This window comes from Esox lucius, chromosome 23 (genome assembly GCF_011004845.1).
Source record: "Esox lucius isolate fEsoLuc1 chromosome 23, fEsoLuc1.pri, whole genome shotgun sequence".
Classification (NCBI taxonomy): domain Eukaryota; kingdom Metazoa; phylum Chordata; class Actinopteri; order Esociformes; family Esocidae; genus Esox; species Esox lucius.
The window spans coordinates 24,267,096-24,287,858 of NC_047591.1; the positions used below are offsets into that span (position 1 = coordinate 24,267,096).

Here is a 20,763-nt window from a genome sequence, read left to right on the forward strand (position 1 = left end):
AGCAGCAGATGTAAAAGGAAAAAAATAGCACAGCTTAAAAAATGACCACAGAATGGAATCAGCACCTGTATGACCCAGTCTTGAGAAAAACTGTGTTGTGAGCTTCACAAAACTGAAATGTATTGCAGGGTCGCCCTTCGGAAATCGGTTGTGTCCAAGGCATACACAAACATGCATTACTTTGTTTAAGAAGCACAAAATCTGGACCCCTGAGAAATGGTAAAAAGTAATCTGGTCTGATGAGTCATCTGTCACACTATTTCCTGAACTTTGAAGTAAGTGTAAGTAAACAAACACAGTCTGGATCGGTTTATCTCTGGAGAAAGCCAAAGGATGCCTTTAGTCCACAATGTCTGCTGCCAACTGCATGCTGGGGGATCAATAAAGGTAATGGGCAGCCATCTTGTGGGGGTCATTTTGTCCCATGATTTCTCTGCTTGGTTGTATAATGGCCTCAGAATGTGGCCCTTTCACAGGACCAGAAACACCCTATGGTGCAAACACTGTTCCCTCATGATTACAGCACTCCCGGATGATAACGCCCCCCAAACACACTACTAAATGAATTCAACAGAGGTTTTACGAACACCAGGATGATGTCAGACACTTTCACTGGCCTCCTCAGTCACCAGATCTGAACATAACTGAGACTTTATGTCAAGTTCTGGAGCTCAGAGGGTAAAGACTTCCACATCGTTTATCCCTCAAAGAACTGGAAGGTTTTCTTCTTGACAAAAGATGCAGTATCCTCCTACACAATTAGACTCGTATGGCAAAATTCCAAAAAGGATTGGAGCGGTCCCTACTCCTTGTTAGGCCGTTGCTGCGGAAGCAGAGGGCATGATTAAGTGTTGTGGTAATTGTTAAAGCATTGTGATTTACAATAGGAGGTTACCTCAGTGACGGCAAAGCTCCGTTTGCCACAGGGAACCACCTTGTACCACTTGTCATGCAGCATGTCCATGAAGCCGTCTGACTTGTACTGGCTCACCAGCTCTGAGATGTTAGAAGTCAGGGGAGAGTTCTGACGCAACCCGATACCATAACCTGGGAACACACCAGTCACACTCAAAGTCTGGAAAGAGGGACTGAAGGACACCGGAAACTCTATAGCGTAAAAACAAGCAGTGACAGAGAGCCTCCTTGTCTGGTTCCCCTAAATCAGAGGTGTCAAACCGGTTCCAAGAAGGCCTGAGTGTCTGCAGGTTTTCGCTTGTGCTTGATTGGATAATGAGGTTGTGGAATCTGAGCATTAACAATTACAATATGAATGTATGTTTCATTGGAAGTGAATGTGCCTAGATAATGAGAACAACAGAAACATCTCTGTTTAGATTATCTCTCTGTAGGTTGCACTCTAATGACCATAGGAATTTTTACAATGGCCATCTGGCATGAGGGTTGACTTCTAGAAACATGATCTGTGCTAGGTAGAAACACCCTTTATGTATATGTTAGCTGGCAACTATCTTTACAGTGAGAAGATAATGGAACGTTCACCGAATGACATCTGTGCTGCAATTTTCCAATAAACTTGAGCAAACTTCTCCCTCAATTTGATACGGGTTCTACATTATTTGACCACTATACGAAACCGCCGATTTCTAACAAGGTCAATAAATTGTTAAGATCTTCCTTCACCTGGTTCTATTTGGTCTCAGTTGGACACCAAAGGAAAAACCAAAAACCAGCATACACTCGGCCCTCCGTGGAACCGGTTTGACACCCCTGCCCTAAATGGTAGCGATGGCTCAACGAGGCCTTGTTGAATCGATGAGGCTTTCCAGCACATTGCTTCGCTAAAAGGCTCATTTCCTGATGCCTCGTCTAGAAGGCGCTCACTGAGGGCATCTGCTGGTTGAAATCATTAATAGCAGGTCAAATAATAATGACCACAATTACGTTACATTGACTCAACGGAAGCTTCAGTCATCCACTTCAAGGACTCATATCAGTCACATCACTCACAATGCAAATTCAATATAGTTAATATAACTATAGGCTAAAATGTTTTTTTGTTTTTTACAAAAGTTTGTTCACAGTTAATTTGAGTATTCTTATTTTTTCCTAAATGTTTGTTTTTATTTGCATAAGTAATAGGTACGGAATGTAAAAGTGCACATTTAATCAGTGAGTAAAGAAATAGAGACAACATTTTTGTGAGCTTTTACATGTGTTTCGAACTGGCAACTGAGCTTTTGTAACTGGACAGTGAGGGAAGAACAGTCCTTTTGTTACACAGACATATCTTACTACTTTTTATTTAGGACCAAAAAGAAATGTCTAGATGGGTCCATTCCAAAATTCTCAAAAGTAACAAAATCTCTATTCAGTCATCAAACAACTTTCGCCCACTCTCAAAAATGAACAGCTTTACACTTCCTTATACAGCTACGGGAATAATTAAGAGACAACTCCACCTTTTTCTTTCCTTTCCAAAAAAGTTGAAAAGGAAGATTTTGAGTGAGGAACAGAAGCGTTCAATTTGCTGCGGTCTCTTAATTTTAACCTTCACTCAAACCTTCCTTGTCGACTTTTTTGGAAAGGAAAGAAAAAGTTGCAGTGGTCTCTTCATTGTTTCCGGAGCTGTATACTCAAACTGAACTCGAAACCAAAAGCGAGCAAAGCATGCAATACAGGGCAGAAACAAAGCTTCATACATAATCTAAGGGCCATTTTCTTTTATCTGAAACGGGTACCGAAGCTTGGTTTTGACGTGTCTCGCTAGAAAATCTCGAGGAAGGTACCGAAGCGTCGCTTCAAGCGTCCCATCACTACTAAATGGTGGTTAAAGAATTATTTTAATCGTTTAATTATAGAATTTGTACAAACCTGATTCCAAAAAAGTTGGGACACTACAAATTGTGAGTAAAAAAGGAATGGAATAATTTACAAATCTCATAAACTTATATTTAATTCACAATAGAATATAGATAACATATCGAATGTTGAAAGTGAGACATTTTGTAATGTCATGCCAAATATTGGCTCATTTTGGATTTCATGAGAGCTACACATTCCAAAAAAGTTGGGACAGTTAGCAATAAGAGGCTGGAAAAGTTCAGCGCTCAGTTCAGAAGCCTGTATCTTTGATGGTATGGGATTGCATGAGTGCATGTGGCATGGGCAGCCTACACATCTGGAAAAGCACCATCAAGGCTGACAGTTATATCCAAGTTCTAGAACAACATATGCTCCCATCCAGACATCGTCTCTTTCAGGGAAGACCTTGCATTTTCCAACATGACAATGCCAGACCACATACTGCATCAATTACAATGTCATGGCTGCATAGAAGAAGGATCCGGGTACTGAAATGGCCAGCCTGCAGTCCAGATCTTTCACCCATAAAGAGGAAGGTGCGACAAAGAAGACCTAAGACAGTTGAGCAACTAGAAGAATGGGACAACATTCCTATTCATAAACTAGAGCAACTTGTCTCCTCAGTCCCCAGACGTTTGCAGTCTGTTATAAAAAGAAGAGGGGATGCCACACATGGCCTTGTCCCAACTTTTTTGAGATGTGTTGATGCCATGAAATTTAAAATCAACTTATTTTCCCTTAAAGTGATAAATTTTCTCAGTTTAAGCAGTTGATATGTCATCTATGTTGTATTCTGAATAACATATTGAAATTTGAAACTTCCAAATCATTGCATTCTGTTTTTATTCACAATTGTACAGTGTCCCAACTTTTTTGGAATCGGGTTTGTATTAGTATTTATTAGGATGCCTTTTAGCGCTTGGCAGATATATTATCATCCAAACAGACATATCAGGTATATACTTGCCTTCAATTGCAAATGGTTTCCCCACAGTCAGTGTCTTGCATTCTGCATCTATGGACACTTCATAGTCTAGAAGGGCCTTGTCCATGATGAACGCATCAAGTTGCTGAGGATCATGTCTGAAAAGACAAAAGTTAAGCTACGGAATAAATTGCACTTACCATTGTAAAGCCCTATACAGAAACATCCATAATCAACGTCTCTCCCTCCCCATCACCCTCCCCTCTCCCACAATCCCCTCCCCCGTTAAGCGTCTCCTAGGACACCGCGGCCAAGACAAAAACTAGTGCTTTTTTGGAATGTTGTACAACAGCTGATTCATATCAAAGCTGTTTCCACGACAACGGTGCTTGTTCACAATGTGATGAAGAAATGTAGAAGGAACGTTGCCTCTTGCAGTTGTTTGTGGAAAACAAGTCACATGAAATATATGACAAAGCACATTTTATGATACACAATCATGATCATTTTTGAGAAACAATTAAAGTAGTATTCATTTAATCAAATTCCAGGTACCCACATGTTAATCCCAAATTCATTTGATGTGTGCTAATACATATCATTCAATTTATCGTTTATCATTCAATGTGTGTATATATATAAATATATATATATATATATATATATATATATATATATATATATAAATAGTTGGATATAGTAGATAGTGAAGATGTGGGAGGAAAAACTCTTTGGGTAGGAGTCTATTAGCATGGCACATCTTGAAACTCAGACAAGCAGATTCAGTATGCTAATCAAAATTAATTCCAGATGGATCTTATCAAATGAAAGTAGGTGCCAGTCTTTAGGCATAATCTAATCCCCTTCCCTTTCCTCTCCTCTCACACAGAGAGGTAGATACGGTGTATTTCATCACCTAACCTACAGCTCTAAGCTCTAGTAACTGGGTTCTGCTTTGCTCCACAGAAGATGTGATGACTTGAGAAACACTTCCAGATTGGGTAGCTGAGGTTGAGACAGTTTCAATTTGAGTAGCTAATGTTGGACAAGATGAAAAAGGGCACACAGTGACTAGATATCCTGCATCTCCAGCAGGTTTCAAATGCTTTATCTGTGCCTGTTTAAGCTGGCCGGGTTTAATAACCCAATAGAAAAGACCCAGCAGTCCACACACACACCATCTAGTATTAAGGTACTCAAAGTATTTCAAAGTATTTATCAAGTAGAATTCCAAGACTGGTCTCCAGTCAACAGCACAAATATCATATACAAATGAGTGACGTTGGAGAAGCAGATTATGGCCAGGAACACTAATGCTCATGTTTGGAGTGTACCTGGGGGCTACTTTCCAGTCATGCTGAGTATTAATAATAGTACCCAGGGGGTACTCTCCAAACATGTTGAGTATTAGTAATATTACCCGGGGGGTTTTCGCCAATCATGTTGAGTTTTAGTAATAGTACCCGGGGGGTACTCTCCAAACATGTACTACTAACTTTTCTCAGTTTCCTCCAATTTTAAATTTTAGAAGGAGATGAGGTCCTGGTCCACACCTGCGGATTACCTGGTTTGGGGGGACCGTTGCTGTTCCTGTCCTTGTCCACCTGGTCATACTTCTGACCTAGTCTAAAATCGAATATACTCTGGATTTAGCCAAGAGAAATGTATTTATTATTCCAATTGGACTCTTAATATCTCACCGGCACAGCCAGAAGAGGACTGGTCACCCCTCTGAGCCTGGGTCCTCTCTAGGTTTCTTCCTAAAATTCGACCTTCTTAGGGAGTTTTTCCTAGCCACTGAAATTCAACACTACTGTTGTTTGCTCCTTGGGGTTTAAGGCCGGGTGTCTCTGTAAAGCACTTTGTGACAACTGCTGTTGTAAAAAGCGCTTTATAAATAAATTTTGATTTGATTTGATGATTTGATTTGATTGATTTGAGTTTTAGTAATATTACCCGGGGGGTATTCGCCAATCATGTTGAATATTAGTAATATTACCCGGGGGGTACTCTCCAAACATGTTGAGTATTAGTAATATTACCCAGGGGGTATTCGCCAATCATGTTGAGTTTTAGTAATAGTACCCGGGGGGTACTCTCCAAACATGTTGAGTATTAGTAATATTACCCGGGGGGTACTCTCCAAACATGTTGAGTATTAGTAATATTACCCGGGGGGTATTCTCCAAACATGTTGAGTATTAGTAATAGTATCCGGGGGGTACTCTCCAAACATGTTGAGTATTAGTAATATTACCCGGGGGGTACTCTCCAAACATGTTGAGTATTAGTAATATTACCCGGGGGGTATTCTCCAAACATGTTGAGTATTAGTAATAGTACCCGGGGGGTACTCTCCAATCATTTAATAATAGCTACTGTAGCAACATAACAGATTTACATGGAAAATATTTGCTATACTGTCCTAGTGGTCCAAAGTGCTCTTTAGTTTGACAGGAGAGAATTAATGTTAGATGTAAAAATAAAAGGTCAAAATACAGCTCTGGGCACTATTTGGGATTTAAGTTTCCAAGTGCAACAGTCAGTGGAATGTTTTAGCTTTGTTCTAATGTTAAATGAGAATCACTGTGTTTGAGTATTTTGAGTGGAACTTTCTGACATGAAGTCTCCCTAATCTAAAATTCTGAAACATTAAGTTGTAAAGTCTCCATAATCCTGAATTCATGAATAATCCTGGGAAGCAGCGCGAGTGGGGATTGTAAATGTGATTACAACTCACTTCAGATGTTCTATCCCGTCTGGAGTTGCCGGCACGTTGTATCGCCTCATGTATTCGTGCATCTCCGGAAAGCTTTTTTTCAGGTAGTCCTCAGCACTGCTCTCCCGCACCGTTGCAAAGCGAAACCCCTGTGACGGATGATGAAGCTGAAAGAGGAGAAAATACAGAGCTGTTACTGAGCTCCTGTATCTACGTCACCGCTAACCTGCGGGTGCAAAACCCCAGCCCTGGAGCCTCTAAACACGTCTGGGTTTCATTCTCTCATAGAACCAGAAACTACTTGAGGCTCCAAATGAGTTCTAGATTATGGTGATATACTGTATATACATGCCTCAGCATCTGCCCTCAAATATCTGGATGCAGTTAATCATTCGGCCGTGTGTTTTATTACTGGTGCACATATCACTGTCTTTTACAGTGCAAATGAAAAGTCTACACACCCCTGTTAAAATTCCAGGTTATTGTGATGTAAAAGAATGAGACAAAGATAAATTATGTCAGAACTTTTTTCACTTTTATTGTGACCTATAATGTGAACAATTCAATTGAAAAACTAACAGAAATCTTCAAGGATGAAAAATAAAAACCTTACAATAACCTGGTTGAATAAGTGTGCACACCCTCTTATAACTGGGGATGTGGCTGTGTTCAGAATTAACCAATCACATTCAAACTAGATAAATAGAAGTCATTACACACCTGCCATCATTGAAAGTGAATCTGATTAATCACAAATAAAATTCTGCTATTCTAGTAGGATTTTCCTGACATTTTCTTAGTTGCATCTCAGAGAAAATCCCATGGTCCGCAGAGAGCTTCCAAAGCATCAGAGGGATTTCATTGTTGAAAGATATCAGTCAGGAGAAGGGTACAAAATAATTTCCTAAGCATTAGATATACAATGGAACACAGTGAAGACAGTCATCATCAAGTAGAGAAAATATGGTACAACAGAGACATTACCAAGAACTGGACATCCCTTAAAAACTGATAAAAAGATGAGAAGAAAACTGGTCAGGGAGGCTTCCATGAGGCCTACAGCAACATCAAAAAGAACTTCACTCACATGTAGCACACAGCCAGTACATGCCAAGTACTGGCTGTGCTACATGTGACAACAATCACCTGTATTCTTCATATGAATGGGCTATGGGAGAGGGTGGCAAGACGGAAGCCTTTTCTTACAAAGAAAAACATCCATGCCCGGCTGAAGTTTACAAAAACATACATCAAGTCTCCCAAAAGCACGTGGGAAAATGTGTTATGGTCTGATGAAACCAAGGTTGAACTTTTGGACATAATTCCAAAAGGTATGTTTGACGCAAAAACAACACTCCACATCACCCAAAGAACACCATACCCACAGTGAAGCATGGTGGTGGCAGCATCATGCTTTGGGGCTGTTTTCTTCAGCTAGAACCATGGCCTTAGTCAGGGTGGAGGGAATTATGAACAGTTCCAAATACCAGGCAATTTTGGCACAAAACCTTCAGGCGTCCGTTCGAAAGCTGAAGATGAAGCATGGCTTCACCAGAAGAAGATTAACGTTTTGGAATGGCCCAGCCAGAGCCCAGACCTGAATCCATTTGAACATCTGTGGGGTGATCTGAAGAGGGCTATGCACAGGAGATGTCCTCACAATCTGACAGATTTGGATTGATTTTGCAAATAAGAGTGGGCAAATATTGACACTTCAAGATGTGCCATGCTAATAGACTCCTACCCAAAAAGTCTGAGTACTGTAATAACATCAAAAGGTGCTTCAACAAAGCTGCACAAAGGTGCACATTTATGCAGCCAGGTTTTTGTGAGTTTTATTTAAAAAAAAATCTAAAAGATTTCAGTTTGTTTTTCAATTGATTTGTTCACGTTATAGGTCACATTAAAGTTGGAAAAAGTTCTGACATGATTTATCTTTGTCTAATTCTTTTATATCACAAGAACCTGGCAGGGGTGTGCAGACTTTTTACATCCACTGTATATACTTCACTAGTACACACATCACTGTCTATAATATACACTTCACTGGGTCATACATCACTGTCTTTTATATACTTCACTGGTGCACACATCACTGTTATTTATATACTTCAGTTGTCATTGACCTCTAGAAGGGCTAGACATTGGTTGATGTCATGCAAAAAATGCCTAACCATCTAGTAGATGCAATATGTTGGAAGAACAGTAGTTACCAAACATGCTCCAAAGGCTGGACAGTGCTGGAGATACCGCGGGCCTGCTTTTGAATATTTGGTCCTACGCTCATGGAATGTCATTCAGAGTGATCTTAAGTTAAACATTTTAACATGCCAGTCATGGTGTCAGTGATCAGTGTGTGTACAGTAACATGCCAGACATGGTGTCAGTGATCAGTGTGTGTACAGTAACATGCCAGACATGGTGTCAGTGATCAGTGTGTGTACAGTAACATGCCAGACATGGTGTCAGTGATAAGTGTGTGTACAGTAACATGCCAGACATGGTGTCAGGCTTTAGGATCTGTACAGCTCTGTATGTGTTTTGACTGACAGCCATTCAAACCCAGAACAATTTGTAAACTCTGGGCTGTTCTGAACAGAATGAACCTAGTAGTTATATTATTTAAATCATCTTGTAACGCTAAGGTTGTATTTTATAACAGGCAGTGGTTGACATCAGGAAACACAAGAATGAACCCAAGATCACACTGCTACATATTACACATTCTGGAGGCAGAGGGTAGACTGCTGGAAGCCCCAGGCTACTTCTGACTGTGATCTATTGTGATGATACTGTACTTTAAACACCAACGCTCCATAACTCCTATAACATCCTCTAGCTAAACGCACTCCTTCCAACTATTTTCTTTTGACTTAAACTACTTTCTATTTTAATAGCCCAAAACCTAGCCCCAAGGCCTAGTCCTAGTCTCAGCCCCAAGGCCTAACCCTCAGCCCCAAAGCCTAACCTCAGCCCCAAACTTCACTCTCAGCCTCAGTTCCACCCAAAGATCCTACCCCTGCTCCACTCCCAGCCCCAGCTCCGCTCCGAGCTCTTCTCCCGGCTCCACTCCCAACCCCAGCTCTTCTCCCTGCTCCACTCCCAGACCCAGCTCTTCTCCCAGCTCCACTCCCAACCCCAGCTCTTCTCCCGGCTCCACTCCCAGCCCCAGCTCTTCTCCCTGCTCCACTCCCAGACCCAGCTCTTCTCCCAGCTCCACTCCCAACCCCAGCTCTTCTCCCGGGCTCCACTCCCAGCCCCAGCTCTTCTCCCTGCTCCACTCCCAGCCCCAGCTCTTCTCCCAGCTCCACTCCCAGCCCCAGCTCTTCTCCCAGCTCCGCTCCCAGCAACAGTTCCGCAACCAGCTCCGCTCCCATCCCCAGTTCCGTGCCAAGCTCTGCTCCCAGCCTCAGCTCCGCTCCCAGCCCCAGCTCCGCTCCCAGCCCCAGCTCCGCTCCCAGCCCCAGCTCAACTCCCACCACCCTGATTCAAGGTAATAAGCAGAGTGTTCTTTCCTACCTTTGGATCGTGTATACCTGAGAGTTGCTCAAAGGTCTTCTCCCCGACCATGACAGCGGCCAGGTTGGCTGTGTATGTAGACAGGCAGAACAGACAGAAGATGGCCCAGAGGTTCATGAGGAAACGACCCGTCCAGCACTTCGGAGGCTTTATCGCTGCCGTCCGACCAAACAGGATGGCATAGCAGACGTTCAGCGCTGAGGAAAAAGAGAACACCTTGTCTCTGTTCCTGCCTCGTGGTGTCATCCCAAAAGGGCTGTTCCACTCATAGATGGTGAGGAATATGGCCGTGACGTGGAGGGAAACAAAGATCCCCAGCCACATGGACCAGTGCAACGGCCACATGAAGGCCCCGATGGGAGCTGCTGTGTCCCGGGTCCGAACCAGGATGCCCAGCGAGGTAGAGAAGAATGGGGAGGTGAAGTCTATGACCCTGCTCCGGGCTGAATTGATGCTGAAGGATGTGACCGCCAGGTGGGCAGCCCCACTCAGGAGATCCCCCACCAGCCCCGTCCAGCGACCATTCTTCAAACCCCCATATTTTCCGTCCCCCACGATGTAGAGGTCAAAGTGGAAGCCCATGTCCTCCGCCAGCTTCTCCAGCAGGTCAATGCAGTAACCATAGCAACACTTCTTGTACTCCATGGGGATGCTGTCATTGGGGCCTTGCATCTGCAGGAACAGGGACTGCAACTGGGCCGTGTTGTTGGTCAGCGGGTCCAAACAGAGCTGACCCGCTGGGCAGAGTCCGTCCTCGTCCACCTCGCGGGTGAAGACAAACGGATGCTCGACTAGCGTCACCACCCGGAGGTGGAGCCTGGATGGGTATCTCCAGTCCCCACCATGGTGGGACACCTGCTGGCAGAACAGAGAGATATCATGTAATATGTGAGAATAATAGCTTAGTGATCTATCGGTGCTGGGCTAAAATATTATATAATTTTATATACATTATATAATTCTAAGGTAGAGAAATTAAAGGCTTCCAAAAATATATTATTGCTGCCACTCCTTAGTGGATTATATACATTTCAATTGAGTTAAAGTCATACTCAATCAGTCAATAATCAGTCAATCACTTATTCAGCCAGTCAATGATAAAATTAAGCATCAATACAAACATACTAAAATTCAATGAAGTTGCATCAATAGCATCACTACATCCATCTGTTAGCTTTACTACATCCATCCGTTAGCATCACTACATCCATCCATTTGCATCACTACATCCATCCGGTAGCATCACTACATCCATCCATTTGCATCACTACATCCATCCGTTAGCATCACTACATCCATCCATTTGCATTACTACATCCATCTGTTAGCATCACTACATCCATCCATTTGCATCATTACATCCATTTGTTAGCATCACTACATCCATCCATTTGCATCACTACATCCATCCATTTGCATTACTACATCCATCCGTTAGCATCACTACATCCATCCATTTGCATTACTACATCCATCCGTTAGCATCACTACATCCATCCATTTGCATCATTACATCCATTTGTTAGCATCACTACATCCATCCATTTGCATCACTACATCCATCTGTTCAGGATCAGACAGCGTCTTAGACACAGACACCACCTTTCTGTCTCTCACTCGATCCCCCTGTCTCTCTCTTGACTCTCTGCTCTTGTCTCAGCCTCTCTAACCTGTTTGTTGGTCCAGGCAGCGTAGTCCATTATGACCCGGCCCTGCTTCCATCGGCCCAGGCGGGTCCACATGGGGTTTCCTATGGGGTCGTGTTGTAGGCTCCAGATGAAGTGGTGGTTCTCTGAGGAGATCACTGTGTCTTCCTGAGATGAGATGAAACCACTCAAACCGTCGAATGACGTGTTGGACAGAAACCTGCAGGGGGAGGAGACAGCTGTCATTACGGTTGGGGTTACGGTTAGGGTTACGGTTGGGGTTACGGTTGGGGTTACGGTTGGGGTTACGGTTGGGGTTATTGTCCGGGTTATCATTAGTTGTCCTACTAGACTTAAACAATGTGTTTAACGGAAACCTGAGGGGGTTTCAGGGGTCAGGGTTCAGAACATAAGCCTACTCAGGTGATTCAAAATCCTCATGATATTGTACTTGCTGCTTGAGGACTTGTTCACTGAACAGCTGCACCAGGCAGTTGCATTGGTGAACACATCCCAGCTACTGGGAAGATCAGCAGCACAGACAGGCTCATTATCGGGCTATTCTTTTAAAGGTTGGTGTGGAACCTTCCCACACACCAAAGGACATTGAAAAGACGCCTTTCAAATGGTTTTTGCTCGGTGGGATGCCAGGACAGGACAGGTCAGGTTGGAATAGAACCAGGGCTTGGTCAGAGGAGGTCTATCTGTGTACTGGTGGTCAAACATAAACATCCAGAGGTAATGAAATCTGTTATTGAGCTTAGGCTGAATAATAAAGATCATAAATATCAGGGGTTATAGCAGTTGTGTGTGTGCTAATACACCCAATATTAAGGCAGAATACCTTTTAGAGCAAACCAACTGTTTTAATGCCTTGGCGAGATGTGCTTTTATTAGTTATTTTTTATGGCAAGCAGTGCTTTTTGGGGCAGGTCCCTGTACAGCTGAGTGTGGGTGTGTGTTTTGTATGTGTGTGTGTGTGTGTGTGTTAAATGCTGCAGCCATTTATATCCCCTCAGACCACATGGAGGAAAGAAGTCTGACAAGGGTCAAAAGCTGCCAGGATGAAAAACTGCAGAAGGCAGAAGAGAGGAGTCTGGCAGGTAGGTGTAGAGAAGGCCGCTGGCTTCAGGGATGGAAGGTGTCCCAAATGGCACCCTGTTGACAGTGTGGTACAACACTTTAGGCCTGGAGTGCCCTGATCTAAGGTAGTGCACTATGAAAAGAACAGGGTGCTAGTGGCAGGAGCAAGGGATCCTACGGTTCTCCCCCCAGGTCACTGACACACGCAGAACCGACAGAGGAAGCACTGGACCGTGGCTCGGTGGCGGCAGAATGTCAAGACACCACCCAGAGGCCGTCTGTCTCACTGTCCAAACTGTCACACGGGCCTCTGTTCTCATAGTCAAGTCAGCTGCATGTCTCTGAATCATATTCCACTCAGCTCCGCTCAGTGTCACCGTGGATTATTTATGTTGGCCTGGCCATTGTTGACGTTGTGGCAGCTATGTGCATCTCAACCAACTGAAATGGCATAGTGTAACATGCAGGAGTCAGAGCTGTGGGCCCATCAGATGGAGTTTCTGCAACAACGAGAAGCTCAACTGTCACCGCAGGTTCAAACATAATAAACATGCAGAATAACATCATTTGTTGATTCCATTTCAAGTTGTTATACATTAATGAACTGCAAGGTTTGCTTAATAGATAGGGCCTTAGTTTTGAATTACCACTGTAGTGAACCACACAGGCCTAGTGAACCAAGGACAATAGTTCTCGGTCTTCTGACTAGGGCGCTCTGCCCATAGATCTAGAGCTCCAGTCAAAAGTAGTAAACTACTTTCGTACTAGAGATAGGTGACATGGAGAAAGAAAAACAACTTCTGACAGGCAGACTACAGGATGTGGGGATTAGCAACAACACCTCCTGGTCATTGACTCAACACTTCGGACCCCAGGGGTGTGTCCTCAGCCCTCTTCTTTACTTGCTGTTCAGCCACGGCTGTGTGACTCTGCACGACAACAACTGAATCATCAAGTTTGCAGATGACACCATGGCTGAAGGCAGGATTACCAACACTGATGAGTCAGACTACAGGATGGAGGTGAGCAAACTGGCATTGTGGTGCTAGGAGAACAACCTCTCCCTGAATGTCAGCAAAAGAAAAGATGACTGCTGACTAGAAGTAAGGAAACACTCCAATCCATATCAACAAGACAGCAGTAGAGATGGTCAGCAGTTTCAAGGTTCTCTGCGCTCACATAACCACCAACTTCTCATGGAAAATCAACACCACCAACGTAGTCAAGCAGTTACTCTTTACCACAAAAGAAATTCAGTGTACCACCCAAAATTCTCTTCAAATACTGTCACTACACCATCCACCCATTCTAGACAGCGTTGAGAAGTAGTCAGCATGATTAGTGTTGATAAGTAGTCAGTATGATTAGTGTTGAGAAGTAGTCAGCATGATTAGTGTTGATAAGTAGTCAGTATGATTAGTGTTGAGAAGTAGTTAGCATGATTAGTTTTGAGAAGTAGTTAGCATGATTAGTGTTGATCAGTAGTCAGCATGATTAGTGTTGATGAGTAGTCGGCATGATTAGTGTTGATGAGTAGTCGGCATGATTAGTGTTGATGAGTAGTCGGCATGATTAGTGTTGATAAGTAGTCGGCATGATTAGTGTTGATGAGTAGTCGGCATGATTAGTGTTGATGAGTAGTCGGCATGATTAGTGTTGATAAGTAGTCGGCATGATTAGTGTTGATCAGTAGTCAGCATGATTAGTGTTGATCAGTAGTCAGCATGATTAGTGTTGATAAGTAGTCGGCATGATTAGTGTTGATGAGTAGTCAGCATGATTAGTGTTGATAAGTAGTCAGCATGATTAGTGTTGATAAGTAGTCGGCATGAATTAGTGTTGATAAGTAGTCGGCATGATTAGTGTTGATGAGTAGTCAGCATGATTAGTGTTGATGAGTAGTCGGCATGATTAGTGTTGATCAGTAGTCAGCATGATTAGTGTTGATAAGTAGTCAGCATGATTAGTGTTGATGAGTAGTCGGCATGATTAGTGTTGATGAGTAGTCGGCATGATTAGTGTTGATGAGTAGTCGGCATGATTAGTGTTGATGAGTAGTCAGCATGATTAGTGTTGATGAGTAGTCGGCATGATTAGTGTTGATAAGTAGTCGGCATGATTAGTGTTGATAAGTAGTCGGCATGATTAGTGTTGATAAGTAGTTGGTGCTGACAATGCTTTGGAAGTGTTTATTTTTGTCTAGTAAATGACTACAATGTCCATGGGTTTGCGTCGTTACCTGGACAGAAATGTCCCTGAGGTCATGTTTCTGTGTTGGCTGCTCTGTTCCGCCATGCAGTTAGTGGTGGAGGGAATGAGGGCCAGCTCAGGGGAGTGGTGGGCAGCCAAACCCACAGCCCGTGCCACCAATTCCAGGCCGTCCTGGACATAATGATCCAGGGAGGGAGCCCCCATCCTGCCGTGGGCCAACAGACCAGCCGGCAACCCCTCAGTCCTCAGCTCCTCCACATCCTGTGTGTCCCCCAGGACCCAGTGGTATTCAGGCAGCATCAGGCCCAGCTTGGCCACCACGCTGAAGATCCTCCTGATGTCCCGGATGTCGCAGCCGAACGTGACCACCGTGGATGTTGAGTCCTTAAGAGACTCCAGGTATCTCTGCAGGGATGTCTGGAAGTCGAACTTGGACGCTGAGCTGTTGGGTGGGGAGTTAGAGGAGGTACTGATGTTGACCACGGAACCCAGGTGGAACTTGGTGTTGTTACGGAGACGAACCAGGAAGCTGGAAACATTCCACTCCTGACAGAGCAGCAGGCTGACGTCATACCAGTTGTTGACCACAAGCAGAGAGTAGAGCAGCTCCACTTGGGGCAAGGCTGGGTTCAGCATGGACATCTGGAAATGTAGAGGATTCTGGAGGGAGAAAGAAAAGGGGGAGGAGAGAGAGGTGGTAAAGGATGAAAAGAGCAAAAAGCAGAAAACGGAGAGAGTGAGACAAGGAGGGATAAAAGGAGAGAGAAATGGAAACATTTGTGATAACTATGTCAAATATATAGAAAAAAATATAACCGGTTGACATTAATCAGTGTTTCAGTCATCTTATTTGGTCATTCCTTATCTCAACAGCCAGACCCATATCAGCTGCAGATGTCAGAAGAGGCTAGGTCATCACTGATGTTTTTATACAGTATACTTTTCATGGCACAAGATAAGTTGATGGACTTGGACATAAACTTGTTTATTTTCAGCATATATTATTACAGCAGATGTATGAGTCATGATATTGCTCTTCCACATCGCTCATTCTCTTCCTTTCTCTACATTCTGTATATCTCTTTCTCCCTCCCTTTTCATCTCTCCCTTTCCTCTGTCCATAGCTCTTTCTAACCCTCTCCCCCGTCCACCTACCAAACTCTCTCCTACTCCATCTTTCTCTCCCTCTCTAATTAAAAACATAACACATGATTAAAAATGATATGAACATATAGAAATAAATAAGTAAATAAAGAAATGTAATACTGTTATAGCAGTTTGTAAAGCAGTAGTTCGTAATGCAGCAGAAAAGTGTTTTTCATATGGGGGACAGTAAGTGTTATATAAGGCAAACTGATCAAAAAATTATGCCTAAAGCAAAATCGCTAAAAGGATCAAGATTTTTCTAATTGCTTTAATCTGTTTAATCCTTCTCAATTAACATTTTTAATTCAACAATCAGTGTTCATTTGCATAATTAATTCAGGGCCTACAGTAAATGGGTACCCTTGAGTGTGACAGAAATACTAGCAGATGCAATAAATGCTTCATTTCTAAAAGCAAATGGATCGATTGCCTCAGTATTAACTGCAGATTCCATCAGTCTCCCCAAGTCTACACATTCACTCTGCAGTACCAGCCCTGCTACCAAATAGCATGAAAACAACTTAAACTCCAGCCAACTAAAGATTTCAGACCCCTTTCCTATGCACATCTATGTCCAAGTAACAATCCCTTAATTTTCTCCAGAAACATCTGGTGTTCATCCTCTCCTTCAAATCAGGGATTGATTACAAAATACACCAATCAGCAATAACATTATGACTACCTGCCTAATATTGTGTAGGTCCCCCTTTTGCCGCCAAAACAGCTCTGACCCATCGAGGCATGGACTCCACTAGACCTATGAAGGTGTGCTGTGGTATCTGGCACCAAGATGTTAGCAGCAGATCCTTTAAGTCCTGTAAGTTGCGAGGTGGGGCCTCCATGGATCGGACCTGTTTGTCCAGCACATCCCACAGATGCTCGATTGGATTGAGATCTGAGGTATTAGGAGGCCAAGTCAACACCTTGAACTCGTTGTGTTCCTCAAACCATTCCTGAACCTTTTTGCTTTGTGGTAGGGTGCATTATCCTGCTGAAAGAGACCAGTGCCATCAGGGTATATCGTTGCCATGAAAGGGTGCACATGGTCTGCAACAATGCTCAGGTAGGTGGTACGTGAATGGCAGGATCCAAGGTTTCCCAGCAGAACATTTCCCAAAGCATCACACTGCCTCTGCCGGCTTGCCTTCTTCCCATAGTGCATCCTGGTGCCATGTGTTCTCCAGGTAAGTGGCACCCAGCCATCCACATGTGGTAAAAGAAAATGGGATTCATCAGACCAGGCCACCTTCTTCCATTGCTCTGTGGTCCAGTTCTGATGCTCACTTGCCCATTGTAGGCACTTTCGGCAGTGGACAGGGGTCAGCATGGGCACCCTGACTGGTCTGTGGCTACGCAGCCCCATACGCAACAAACTGCGATGCACTGTGTGTTCTGACACCTTTCTGTCAGTACCAGCATTAACTTTTTCATCAATTTCAGCTACAGTTGCTCGTCTGTTGGATCGTACCACACAGGCCAGCCTTCACTCCCCACATGCATCAATGAGCCTTGGCTGCCCATGACCCTGTCACCGGTTCACCACTTTTCCTTCCTTGGACCACTTTTGATAGGTACTGACCACTGCAGACCGGGAACACCCCACATGGGCGGTAGTTTTGGAGATGATCTGACCCAGTCTTCTAGTCATCACAATTTGGCCTTTGTCAAAATTGCTCAGATTCTTACGCTTGCCTGTTTTTCCTGCTTGTAACACATCAACTTTGAGGACAGAATGTTCACTTGCTGCCTGATATATCCCACCCACTGACAGGTGCCATGATGACGAGATTATCAGTGTTAATCACTTCACCTGTCAGTGGTCATAATGTTATGGCTGATGGGTGTATCAGTGTTATTCACTTCACCTGTCAGTGGTCATAATGTTATAGCTGATGGGTGTATCAGGGTTATTCCCTTCACCTGTCAGTGGTCATAATGTTATGGCTGATTGGTGTATATCCCACCAAATTCAGAATGATGGCTGTCAGGTTGGACAGCTGGTGACTGTAAATAAGTACAATAGAAACCAAAAATGTTTGAGCACTTAGCATTTTCATGAACCTGAGGATAGATCTGAAAAGTATGTCAGTGGCTGTAGAACACATTGAACGACTATTCCATTTACGTAACTGAGGTGTTTCCTGTTGATGTGTTGATTGGTCAATATCATATGGTCAGAACAGAACACTGTCAAAAACAAACCCCTTATCTTCCTGCTGAGCAGAATAATGAAGCCACATAGATTTTTTCTCTAAACGAGTGGAGAGGATATACACATACACACTTTAATTGGATCTATAATATTCATTACTGTCTTTTATTTAAGGACAGTGATCATATGAAGACATTTATTATCACATAGTTGTTTGGCTCCTTTTGAAATCATAATGATAACCGAAATCACCCAAATGGCCTTGATCAAAAGCTTACATACTTGAATGTTTGGCCTTGTTACAAACACACAAGGTGACACACCCAAGTGAAAATGGCAATTAAAGGTGAATTTCCCACACCTGTGGGTTTTTAAATTGCAATTAGTGTCTGTGTATAAATAGTACATTTGTTTGTTAGCTCTCACGTGGATGCACTGAGCAGGCTAGATACTGAGCCATGGGGAGCAGACAAGCACTGTCAAAGATAATGGAACTTTATAAAGATGGAAAAAGATATAAAAAGATATCCAAAGCCTTGCAAATGCCAGTCAGTATTGTTCAATCTCTTATTAAGAAGTGGAATATATGGGGATCTCTTGATACCAAGCCGAGGTCAGGTAGACCAAGAAAGATTTCAGGCAAAATTGCCAGAAGAATTGTTCGGGAGACAAAGAAAAACCCACAGGAAACCTCAGGAGACATACTGGTTGCTCTGGAAAAAGACGGTGTGGTTGTTTCAAAGAGCACAATACGACGATACTTGAACAAAAGTGAGCTGCATGGTCGAGTTGCCAGAAAGAATTCTTTACTGCGCCAATGCCACAAAATAGCCTGGTTACAATATGCCCGACAACACCTTTACACATCTCACAGTTCCTGGCACACTATAATTTGGAGTGACGAGACCAAAATATAGCTTCATGGTCACAACCATAAACGCTATGTTTGGAGAGGGGTCAACAAGGCCTATTGTGAACAGAATACCATCCCCACTGTGAAGCATGGTGGTGGCTCACTGATGCTTTGGGGGTGTGTGAGCTCTAAAGGCACAGGGAATCTTGTGAAACTTTATGGGAAGATGAATGCAGCATGTTTTCAGAAAATACTGGCAGACAATTTGCATTCTTCAGCACGAATGCTGCGTATGGGACGCTTTTGGACTTTCCAGCACGACAGTGACCCTAAGCACAAGGTCAAGTTGACCTTCCAGTGGTTACAGCAGAAAAAGGTGAAGGTTCTGGAGTGGCCATCATAGTCTCCTGACCTTAATATCATTGAGCCACTCTGGGGAGATTTCAAACGTGCAGTTCATGCAAAACGACCAAAGACTTTGCATGACCTGGAGGTATTTTTCCAAGAGGAATGGGCAGCTATACCACCTGCAAGAATTTGGGGCCTCATAATCAACTATTACAAAATACTGCACACTGTCATTGATGTTAAAGGGGGAAGTACACAGTATTAAGAACTAAGGGTATGCTAACTTTTGAACAGGGGTCAGTTAATCTTTTTCTTTGTTGCCATGTCTTGTTTTATGATTGTGCCATTCTGTTGAATGTGAATCTACATAAGACCTACAGTTGAATGTGAATCCCATAAGAAAAAAATACATGTGTTTTGCCTGCTCTCTCATGTTTTCTTTACAAATGGTGCATATATGACCAATTCTCCAAGGGTATGCAAACTTTTGAGCAAAAATGTATACTTAATTATTACTATGTAGATTGTAAGTGTGGTAGGCCATGTCACAATAATTTTATTGTGCAAAGATGACGCTGTGATATTCGGTGCATTTGATAAATAACCTTTGAACTTCAGAGGATGCCATTTGGGGCCCAGATGTATAATGAGTTGCTGGTAAGAGATGCATAGTGAGACTGTACACATTTCCTAAAGGCCAGGAAATGGGCAAGATTACTGCTTCTCACTGACAGACAAAAAAAAAACTGGCTAATGCTTTCAGACTAAAGAAGAGCTCTTCATGGATTTATTTTCAAACGTTAAAACACTGACAGGACCTCCACACAGATTAGCACTATGTTATAGTAATGGCCTGTTGTTTCCAGATTTCTGTTACATATGACCTTTAGTTACTTACAGAATTAACTATAGCCCTGAGTGGCTGGGATGCCCCATGGGTAATCCAAATCAGGCAGCACTTCCCAGACTTGACCAGAAGGGGTTTCATGGTCTCTCTTTGCTCTAGCGCCTCCCTGAAGCAATGCTAAATGTTGTTGTCGGATGAGTCACATGCCATCACATCACACACGTGACATCGAGGTTGGAAGGCCAGAGTGCGAAGAAGAATGACCTGGTCGGCACGCCAATGAGAAAAGCTTACTGCCATCTTCAACTATCCCAAGTCGTATAAAAGTGGTCGGGATAAAGAAGGTCTTTTACATTCAATTGGAAATGACACAATGGCGAAAAAGGGGATAATAGCTGAACAAATGGCACCTTTCATAAAAACTGTACTTCATCTTCCAAAATGGGGTAACAAGCAATATTTTATGCAAGGCAAAGTAAAAATCGCTCAGA

The 20,763-nt window shown here is 43.2% G+C and overlaps 1 protein-coding gene across 1 annotated transcript in view; it reads right to left on the reverse strand.

Moving 5' to 3' along the window:
- The window catches only part of grin3a (glutamate receptor, ionotropic, N-methyl-D-aspartate 3A), a 31,702-nt gene that overhangs the window by 5,095 nt on the left and 5,844 nt on the right, over positions 1-20,763 (reverse strand). The window contains exons 2-7 of the mRNA XM_034289948.1: positions 14,955-15,586; positions 11,657-11,852; positions 9,987-10,841; positions 6,489-6,634; positions 3,791-3,906; positions 896-1,047 (exon numbers count right to left, since the gene is read on the reverse strand). Of these exons, the coding sequence (XP_034145839.1) occupies positions 896-1,047; positions 3,791-3,906; positions 6,489-6,634; positions 9,987-10,841; positions 11,657-11,852; positions 14,955-15,586 (2,097 nt within the window). The remainder of the gene's footprint in view (positions 1-895; positions 1,048-3,790; positions 3,907-6,488; positions 6,635-9,986; positions 10,842-11,656; positions 11,853-14,954; positions 15,587-20,763) is intronic.